This window comes from Jaculus jaculus, chromosome 17 (assembly GCF_020740685.1).
Source record: "Jaculus jaculus isolate mJacJac1 chromosome 17, mJacJac1.mat.Y.cur, whole genome shotgun sequence".
Taxonomy (NCBI): Eukaryota; Metazoa; Chordata; class Mammalia; order Rodentia; family Dipodidae; genus Jaculus; species Jaculus jaculus.
The window spans coordinates 18,423,645-18,434,615 of NC_059118.1; the positions used below are offsets into that span (position 1 = coordinate 18,423,645).

At 42.0% G+C, this 10,971-nt stretch overlaps 1 protein-coding gene across 4 annotated transcripts in view; it reads left to right on the plus strand.

Moving 5' to 3' along the window:
• Rbm6 (RNA binding motif protein 6) overlaps positions 1-10,971 on the plus strand; it is a 123,705-nt gene that overhangs the window by 83,757 nt on the left and 28,977 nt on the right. For 3 of the 4 annotated variants that reach the window (XM_045136714.1, XM_045136717.1, XM_045136715.1), the window contains one exon: positions 7,914-7,988. In XM_045136714.1, the coding sequence (XP_044992649.1) occupies positions 7,914-7,988 (75 nt within the window). Of the gene's footprint in view, positions 1-6,892; positions 7,008-7,913; positions 7,989-10,971 lie in introns of those variants that run through there. The other variant, XM_045136716.1, reaches the window with a different exon arrangement.

Here is a 10,971-nt window from a genome sequence, read left to right on the forward strand (position 1 = left end):
TAACCCTTTTGTTTCTAAAAGCTGAGCATGGTGGCACACACCTTTAATCCCAGTACTTAGGCAGAGGTAGGAGGATCACTGTGAGTTCGAGGCCACCCTGAGACTACATAGTGAATTCCAGGCCAGCCTGAGCCAGCATGAGACCCTGCCTCAAAAAAAAAAAAAAAAAAAACAGAAAAAGAGAGAGAGAGAGGGAGAAATCTAGATTTATTTTGTTTTGCAAATAAAACAAACATTATTGAAGCAGGGAAGGTGGCTCTGTGGGTAAGGTGCTTGCCGTGCGTGAGGACCTGACTTCGTATCCCCGGTACTCCAGTATGTGGTGGCCTGCACCTGTAATCCCAGTGCTTTCAAGGCAGAAACAGGCCTATTCCTAGGGGATGCTGGATAGCTAGTCTCTCTGAATCAGGGAGCTCGCTCTAGATTGAAAAACACTGTCACTAAAACATAAGGGAGACAGTGATTAAGAAGGACACAAATAGCATCACCCTCTGGCCTCCACAGATGCACAAAATGAAAAGCTATTTTTGTTTTCCTTGCTTTGTTATTTCCCCAGTTCTGTTTTTGTTTATTTTTATTTATTTGAAAGTGACAGGCACAGAGAGAATGGGTGCGCTAGGGCCTCCAGCCACTGCAAATGAACTCCAGACCTGTGTGCCCCCTTGTGCATTTGGCTAACATGGGTCCTGGGGAATTGAGCCTCAAACCGGGGTCCTTAGGCTTCACAGGCAAGCACTTAACCGCTAAACCATCTCTCCAGCCCCCAGTTCTGTTTTATTTTCAGAGTACTTGAAACTCTTGGTGGCAACCACATAATAACAGTCATTTACGTAGGAGTAGCACCTGAAATAATTGTAAAGGAATTAAGAGCAAAACCATCACCTTGAGAAGGCCAGTTTGAGGAAGCAGCAGTGCTATATGGAAGTAAGGCCTGGGCTGGTGAAATGGCTCAGCAGTTAAAGTTGCTTGCTTGCAAAGCCTGTTGGGCTCAGTTCCCCAGTACCTACATAAAGCCAGATGCAAAAAAAAAAAAAAAAGGCACATGCATCTGTAGTTGGTTTGCAATAGCAAGAGGTCCCGGTATGCCCATATTAATATATGGATATTTTGAATGCCAGGTGTGGTAGAGCAAACCTGTTATCCCTTTAATTCCTAGTACTTCGGAGGCAGAGGTAGGAAGATCAAGTCTAGCCTGGGACTACAGTCACTCCAGGTTAGCATAGGCTAGAGTTAAGACTCTATCTCAAAAAATAAATAATAAATAAATAGGGCTAGAGAGATGGCTTAGTGGTTAAGGCGCATGCCTGAAAAGCCTACAGACCCAGGTTCGATTCTCCCAGTCCCATGTAAGTCAGATGCACTTGGCAGCGCATGTGTCTGGAGATCATTTGCAGTGGCTAGAGGTCCTGGTGCACCCATTCTGTGTGTGTGTGTGTCTCTAATAAATAAATAAATCTTTAAAATAAATAAATAAATAAAAGGCCTGCTGGGCATGGTTGCATATACCTGTACCTGTATTTCCAGCACTCCGGAGGGTGGGGTTAGAGGATTACATATTTGAGACCAAGCTGGGCTACGTAAGAAGACCCTTTCTCAAAAAACAGTAACACAAGCCAGGCATGGTGGTACATGCCTTTAATCCCAGCACTCATGAGGCAGAGGTAGGAGGATTGCCATGAGTTTTAGGCTACCTTGTGATTCCAGGTCAGCCTGGGCTAGAGGGAGACCCTACCTCGAAAAACCAAAAAACAAAAAAAAATACTTGCCTACAAAACCTAAGGACCCAGGTTCAATTTCCCAGGACCCACATAAGCCAGGTGTACAAAGTGGTGCATGCATCTGGAGTTCATTTGCAACAGCTGAAGGCCCTGGCGCATTCATTTTCTGTCTCTTTCTCAAATAAATAAAATTAAGATAGAAAATGGGAGTCGGGCATGGTGGCACACACCTTTAATCCCAGCACTTGGGAGGCAGAGGTAGGAGGATCACCATGAGTTTGAGGCCACCCTGAGACTCCATAGTGAATTCCAGGTCAGCCTGAGCTACAGAGAAACCCTACCTTGGGGGGGGGGGGGAGATAGAAAATGGGTATTTCAGGGTCTCTAGCCATTGCAAACGAACTCCAAACACATGTGTCATCTTGTGCATCTGTCTTTTTGTGGGTTCTGAGTAAAAGTGGGTCCTTTGGCTCTTTGCAGGCAAGTGCCTTAACTGCTAAGCCATCTGTCTCTTTAGCCCTCTTTCTACCTGCTTCTTTCATTCTCTCTGAAAAATAAATAAATAAAATTAAATGATTTTTTAAATTTTTTTTTTTTTTTTTTTTTTTGGTTTTTTGAGGTAGGGTCTCACTCTAGCCCAGGCTAACCTGGAATTCACTATGGTGTCTCAGGGTGGCCTCGAACTCATGGCAATCCTTCTACCTCTGCCTCACAAGTGCTAGGATTAAAGGCGTGCGCCACCACACCTGACTTAATTAAATGATGTTTTATTTTATTTTTTTTATTTTTTGATTTTTTTGACTTTTTGAGGTAGGGTCTCACACTAGTCCAGACTGACCTGGAATTCACTATGTAGTCTCAGGGTGGCCTTGAACTCACTGTGATCCTCCTACCTCTGCCTCCCGAGTGCTGGGATTAAAGGCGTGCGCCACCACGCCCAACTAAATGATATTTTAAAAATCACTAGCTTAATAAAGTTAGCATGTAAAGCAAAAATCATTAAATGTCTAAATTAAGAAAAAAATCTTTACTACTGTATGTATTTCCAGCTAGCTCTATAGTCCATGTATCTCAGCTCATACTTGTGTAAATAGGGTTTTTTTTGGCGTGGGTGGGGAGGCTTGGCTCAAGGTAGGGTCTCACTGTAGCCCATGCTGACTTGGAATTCACAATGTACTCTCAGGGTGACCTTGAAATAAGTTTTATATATATTCTACTTGTAAGAATTAAATAGGAAACTGAATTGCTTTGTGAATAAAGATTATTGTCTCTTACAAACAGTACTAGTTTTCAGCCGCTCATAATCTCATGCTCTTTGTTTGAAAAAATAAGTTAGAGCTGGAAAGATGGCTAGCAGTTAAGGTGTTTGCCTACAAAGCCAAAAGATCATGGTTTGATTCTTCAGGACCCATGTAAGTCATATGCACAAGGGGGGGTACACATGCATCTGGATTTCCTTTGCAATGTGTGGAGGCCCTGACATAACCATTCTCATTCTCTCTCTCTCTCTTTCTGCCTCTTTATTTCTCAAATAAATAAATAAAATATTTTAAGAAAAATTTTTAAAAAAGAAAGAATAAATTAATAAAGAGGGATTGCTGGGTTTTCAGTATGGGTTGTAATTGTGATGTTCCCATTCTTTTGAACCTGTCTCTTTCTCTGTATGCTTTCATGTTTAATGGGACAGTCTGTTAGGTCACATGTCTATCATTTTGATTACCTGTATATAGAACTGTGACTGACATTGTGTTGGTGATCTTCAACAAAATGCAAAGCTACCACCTTGAAGAATTCCTTCCTTTCTTTCCATTTGCTCTTGTACTTCCCAATGTCTTAAGAATTCTTAAGGGTTGATTACTAGCCAAGTGGAGCATATGGTAGAGTCTCAACTCTCTGGCATAAGTCCTCCTTGGTTAACAGTCACAAAGTAGACTTGTGAAATTTCCAAGAGCTGCTGGTGAAAAAAGAAATGGGAAGGTAGATGTTGAATTCAGTAACTTTCAGGTTCAGCACTTGCTCCATGAGGTGGAGAATAAGGGATTTTGTCACTCTAGGGTAAAAATTTTTGTCTTTTTGTAGCTTCATATTAAGACCCTTTGTGATATACTTAGGAATACCTACGTACAATTTTGCCAAATGAGGGCAGTGGGCTTCAGAAGATTTTAGCAGTTTTTTTTCCCCCAAGGTAGGGTCTCACTCTATGTAGTCTCAGTGTGGCCTCAAACTCACAGCAGTCCTCCTACTTCTGCCTCCTGAGTGCTGGGGTTAAAGACTGCACTACCACACCCAGCCAGGTTTAAAAAAATTTTTTTTGTTTATTTTTCTTTATTTATTTGAGAGCAACAGACAAAGAGAAAGAGGCAGACAGAGAGAGAGAGAGAGAGAGAGAGAGAATGGTGTATTAGTACTTACCTGTGTTTCATGGCTGCTGGGTAATGAAGTCATAGATAAATCTGGTTGGTTTTTTATAAAATGGGTTTTTTCCTTCAAGGTAGAGTCTCACTCTAGACCAGGCTTACCTGGAATTCATTATGTAGGCTCAGTCTGGCCTCGAACCCATGGTGCTTCTCTTATCTCTGCCTCCTTGAGTGCTGGGATTAAAGGCATGTGTCACAATGCCTGGTGACTATTCTTTAAAAATATATATATCTACATGTGTATGTGTGCACACATGTGCATGCTCATGTTCTTGCTGCTATAAATGAATTTCAGATGTATGCTCCACTTTTGTACAGTCTCGCTTTGCGTGAGTGCTGGGGAATTGAACTGAGGCCAGCCAATAGGCTTTGCAAGAAAGCACCTTTAACTACTGAACCATCTCCCCAGCCTACAATTGACTACTCTTCAACAGTGATATTAAAGTCATTTCATATTCCTTAGCAGTGGTGTCTAGCCATATGCAGATTGAAAAAAAAGATTACTTGAATTGTAGGAGACTGTAAGAAAACCTTGCCTTTAGGGACTGAGGGAATGGCTGAGCAGTTATATGGACTTGTTTGCAAAGCCTGCTGGCCCAGGTTCAATTCTCCGATACTCACATAAATCCAGAAGCAAAGTGGTACACATATATGCAGTTCATGGTCAGTGGCAAGATTTTGGAGGCAAGCATGTATGTGTGTGCATGTGTATGCACACATGCAAATAAATGCAATTTTTTTCAAGATAGGGACTCACTCTGGCTCAGGCTGACCTGGACTTCACTATGTAGTCTCAGGGTGGCCTCGAACTCATGGCGATCCTCCTACCTCTGCCTCGCGAGTGTTGAGATTAAAGGCAAGCGCCACCTCGCCCAGCTTGCATATTTGTTTCCTGAGAAGTATAAAAAGTGCTTCTTAAAAAAAATAAATAAAGTGCTCCTTGTCTTAGAAATTTCTGAATCTATTCAGAATTCAGGTATGGTAGCGTGTGCTTTAATTCCAACACTTGGGAAGCAGAGGTAGGAGGATCACCATGAGTTTGAGGCTACCCTGAGACCACATAGTGAAGTCCAGGTCAGCTTGAGCTAGAGTGAAACCCTACCTTGAAAAAAAAAATCTAGCACTCTGAATCTAGAGTGTCCAATACATAATCTGCAACTGACTGAAATTCACAGTAGTGCTTTACTGTGGTGGCTATTCACTGTTCAAAAGGTAACCTAAGCCGGGCGTGGTGGCGCACGCCTTTAATCCCAGCACTCGGGAGGCAGAGGTAGGAGGATCGCTGAGAGTTCGAGGCCACCCTGAGACTACATAGTGAATTCCAGGTCAGCCTGAGCCAGAGTGAGACCCTACCTTGAAAAACCAAAAAAAAAAAAAAAAAAAAAAGGTAACTTACATGTTTTGGTGGCCCAAATGACAATCCACATGCTTTGGTGGTCATAGCACTGATATGTGCTATAAAAACCAATACCTCTTCCCAGAGCCACCACTATATTTATTACAAGAAGTCTGATTCTCTTGGGATAGTTGACACATCTAGTCAATTGTCTATGCAACAAGAGCTTATCGATGCATTAACATGTAGTAGCTACCTGGTTGGTGCAGATAATAAAGAACCCAGCAAGATTTAGCCTAGACTCTTTTGGACTCTCAGGTTCTGATGTATAGTGACCCTCTGAAGGCTTAGTATTTTCAAAGACTGGGATAGGTAATGAAATATTCCACCTGGTAAACTAGCAAGGGGAAATGAGTGGATATTTGGTGTTGCATAATTTCATTTGCTGATGCTAGTAGTCCTTTTTAAGGATTTTGGGCTTGAAGTAGTCAACACTTATTAAGCCTTCATTATATATTCTGTAATAAGTTTTGTTTTTTTACATGGGTTGATTTCTGTAATATTCACAATTACCCTTTGAAATATGAATTGCTATTTCCACTTTCAGATAAGGAAGCTAAAGGTCAAAGAAGATAAAGACTTTTCTAATGATCATGGAGTAGGGGCAAGACTCAAATTTACAGAGCTCAGCCCAAAGTCTGTGTTTTGTCTTTTTGAGACAGGACATCATAGTGTGGCCTAGGCTGGCCTAAAGCTCACCTGTGTAGCCCAGGCTGGTTTCAGACTCAAAGTCCTCCTTGTATCTCCCAGTGTTAGGAGAGTCCATGCCCATAAAAGATGAGATTTACTATCCCAGTTGGAAGGGGTTCATCTTGACCAACGTCTTGCATGGATACACTATAACAGTGATGTTCCCCTGTTCCTGCTTTCCTGAAGATCTCTTTCTGATTGTCTCCTCCAGCTAGATTGCCTGTGTCTAATCCAAGCACAAGTTGGTAAATGAGACAGAATGTCCCTTCTCAATATTCCCAGGTGAATTCAACTCTTAACATTTATCAGTTGGGTGATCTAGCCCCCTGTAAACATATTTCCTCATCTGGAAAATGGGAATATTGCTTCTCATGGGATCATTTAGAGGACTAAATGAGATAATATCCTTAGCAGTTTCTGGCTCTGCGTATGTGCTTAGTAAATATTAGAAATTTTAGCAATTTTTATTGTTGTTCTTTAACTTTGAGAGCAATCCAGGAAACAGTTCCCCAGAGATCAAATTCTAAGACCTAGGTAGGTAGGCAGCTTTCCTTTGGTTTTAACAAGACAATAATCTTATTCTATGTATTTCTCTTGACTCTTTTGATATGAAAAGCAGAGAGGTAAAGCATTATTTGACAGATGTATGGATTCAAGCAACAAACTGAGGTCCAATTGCAAGGAAATGACTTATAAAACTCAGAGCCCTGTCTGAGGACACACAGAGGACCCTAGAGGGCGGAAAATGAACACAGCGCAGGGGCTAGTTCCAGAGCCGCGTCTTCGGTTAGTTCACTTACAAGTGTGGGTGAGGGTTCCTTGTCATTAAGCAGAGTTGTTGTTTTTCCCCCTCTGCTCCAACATATCTGCTGGCTCATATTTATTTTAAAAAACTTATGTGAGATAGAATTTGTGTCTTGTCCAAAATAGGCGAGGGAGCTCTGTAACTATAGGCTTGTTGAGCCCCTTTTCCCTACCTCTTCCTGTGACAAACATTGCCAAAGGCTTATTTGCCAGTGGTTGCTCCTCAGACTCAGGGTTGGCTTACTCTGTAGGCTCCTAACCCAAGTGATGATGGCACCACCACTATCACCACCACTGCTTCTGCCACCAGCCATTCACAGTTCCCTGATAAGAGAAAGTCTGTGAAGCTTTCACCTTCCTCCGTCCTTCCTGTCTTCAGTGTTGTACCTCTTTTTCCTGGTACTTTTGCCATGCAGCCAATATTCTAAAGAAAAATTTTAAACATCAGCATTAAGAGCTTACTACCACTCCAAGGAGATTGAGTTAGCTGCAGATAATTGAGAGGACACTTACGCCACTGTACTGCAGAAGAGTTTGCTTCGTGGTAGTGTGGGGGACCCAGGGATGGGGACTTACTGGGGCTCATGAGAGTGTTCCACAAGACCTCTGGAGGAGTAACTGGACATAGACTGCCCAAGGACAGCATCCTGGCCTGCTGGAGCTAAGGCTGAAGACAGTTTCACGTTCTCCCATCTCCTTCTCTAAATTTAACTCTCCTTTGCCACATTCCCCCAAGTCTGTGGCTTAAAACAGCTATCTCATTTTGATGGTGAATAAGCTCACTTGATAAATTGTTTCAGCTTGGGAACTGGAAAGGGTCTCTGTGCCTTCCTGTCTCCCTCTTTCTCTGAGGGTTGAAATTAATGGCTTCTGTTTTTCTGTTTATAGGGAACTCTAATGATCCATGACAAAGAGGTCATCCTTGAGTATGTACCAAGCCCAGATTTCTGGTACTGCAAACGAGTAAGTACTAAGAATTCTGTTTTTAGAAATAAGCATCCTAGAGGCAGTATGCTAAGTACTTCCCAACCCACTGCTTCCTCAGTTTGCACTAAATAAAGTGTTCTCCTGTTCTTAAATAAACTATTATAAAGAAAAGAGAAAAGCAGGTCTTCCATATTTCTAGGGATGCTACCCATGAAAATACATTGTCAAAGGCCAAACTCTCCAGATTTATTTCAGTTAACTGGAGATCAGAACAAGGTCATCTGTAATTCCTTTTTTTTTTTTTTTCCAAAGTAGGGTCTCGCTCTAGTCCAGGCTGACCTGGAATTCACTATGTAGTCTGAGGGTGGCCTCGAACTCTCAGCAGTTCTCCTTCTTCTGCCTCCTGAGTGCTGGGATTAAAGGCATGCGCCACCAAGCCCATCTTACTTCGTGCTTTTTTTTAGCTTCTGCTTATAACCATAGAGGGTTCTGAGCCTCACTGGAAATACTTTCCCAGGGGCATGTGCCATGCTTTCTGTTGACTATACAATAACTAACAGTCCCTTGACTTAAAACCCCTTCTTAGGGTGGACAGATTGCTTTGTGATTAAGGGGCTTATCTGCAACACCAAAAGACCTGGGTTTTATTCCCCAGTACTCACGTAAGCCAGATACACAAAGTGGCACATGCATCTGGAATTTGTTTAAAGTGGCTAGAGGACCTGGTGTGCCCATATTCTCTGTTTTTATCTGCTTGCAAGTAAACAATATGTATGTATGTGTATATATATATATATATATTTTTTTTTTTTCTTTTTGGTTTTTTGAGGTAGGGTCTCACTCTAGCTCAGGCTGACTTGGAATTCACTATGTAGTCTTAGGGTGGCCTTGAACTCTTGGCGATCCTCCTACCTCTGCCTCCCGAGTGCTGGGATTAAAGGTGTGCACCATCACACCCGGCCAAAATATTTTTTAAAAGGGCTGGAGAGATGGTATAGCAGTTAAGGCATTTGCCTGCAAAGCCTAAGGACTCATGTTTAAATCTCCAGGTACCATGTAAGCCAGGTGCACAAGGTCGCACGTGCACAAAAGATGGCACACGCATCAAGTTTGATTACATGACTAGAGGCCTTGGCGTACCAATTTTCTCTACCTTACTCTCTCTCAGATTAAAAACATAATAAAAAAGATTTAAAAATACAGTTTTAAAAAACCTTGGGCAGTTTGGTGAACATAATATATGTATTTAGCCAGACAAGAGCAGTTGTTACACTCCTAGGGCTCATGACCTCCCCTTCCACAGGCTTTTAATTAGGTTTTCAGTAGCAGACATGTATTCCCTCCCATGGAGCAAGCTTCCAGTCCAATTAGAGAGCAGTCAGTTTTCCCCATAATAGCCATGCCACTATTGTACCCGTTCAGTCATTTGGCCTAGCTGGCCATCTTCTGGTTTTTTACATAGGGTCTGGGGCTTGAATTCTAGTCTCCAGCTTGAACAGTGAGTGCTTTATCACTAATTCGTCTTGTCAGCCCCACAACCTTTCTTTTTCTCCCTTTCAGTCTCTTCTGTAGACACAGGCCCAAACCCTAAACATGCTGCGCATTATCTCTCCCTTTCTCCCTTCCTTTCTCTGTCTCTTATAAATAAATCAGACAAAAAACAAAAATAACAGATTAAAAAAAAAATAGGATCTCATGTAGCTCATACTAGCCTGGAACTTAACTATTCCAATTCTGCTTCTACCTACTGTCAAGTACTGGAGAATTCAAGCATGTGCCACATCCACTCCTTGTTTATGCAGTTCTAAGGCTTGAACTCAGGGCTTGAAGACGTGTTTGAGAAAAGGTCTGGCTGGCCTATTTTTTTAAATATTTTTATTTTGTTTTAAATTATTTGAGAGAGAGAAAGGATGGGCATGCTAGGGCCTCCAGCCACTGCAAACAATCCCCAGATGTATGTGCTACCATGTGTATCTGGCTTACTTGGGTCCTGGAAAATTGAACCTGGATCCTCTGGCTTTTCAGGCAAGTTCCCTAACTGCTAAGCTATCCCGCCAGCATTTTTGAAAAGTTTTTGTTGTTTTGTTTTGTTTATTAGAAACAGAGGGAAATAAAGAAAGAGAATAAGCACACCAGGTCCTCTAGCCACTGAAAATGAATTCCAGATACATGCACCAACATGTGCAGTGCATCTGGCTTCCATAGGACCTTAAGAATCAAGCCTGAGTGCTAAGGCTTTGCAAGCAAGTGCCTTACCCGTTAAGCCATCTCTCCAGCCTTGTTTTTTATATGTAGTCCAGGCTACCTGCCTGTAATCCTAGCACACAGGTGAGTACAGGAGGATCATAAGCTCAAGGTCATCATTTGCTACACAGTGAGTTCAAGTCCAGCCTGAGATACTTAAGGACCTGCCCACCTCCCCAAAAAATTCCCTACTTAGGGCAAAGGCATTGTGAGCACCTCCAAAGTATGGATGCCTTGTTAGAAGGCACCTCTCTGGGTTCTTCAGATCCCATCTGCAATTGTTGATAAATGGGATATCAAATTCTTTATATTTTGAAAGAATTTTAAGTATGACTTAATGCTTTTATTTTTTTTAGTTTCTTTTTAAAATTATTTTTTATTAACAATGTCCATGATTGTAAATAATATCCCATGGTAATGCCCTCCCTTCCCCCACCTTCCCCTTTGAAACTCCACTCTCCATCATATACCCTCCCCCTCTCAATCTGTTTCTCTTTTATTTTGATGTCATCATCTTTTCCTCCTATTATGATGGTCTTGTATATGTAGTATCAGGCACTGTGAGGTCATGGATATCCAGGCCATTTTGTGTCTGGAGGAGCACATTATAAGGAGTCCTGTCTTTCCTTTGGCTCTTACATTCTTTCTACCATCTCTTCCACAATGGACCCTGAGCCTTGGAAGGTGTGATAGAGAGATTGCAGTGCTGAGCACTACTGTCCCTTCTTCTCAGCACCATGATGCCTTCTGAGTCATCCCAAGAATACTGCCATCT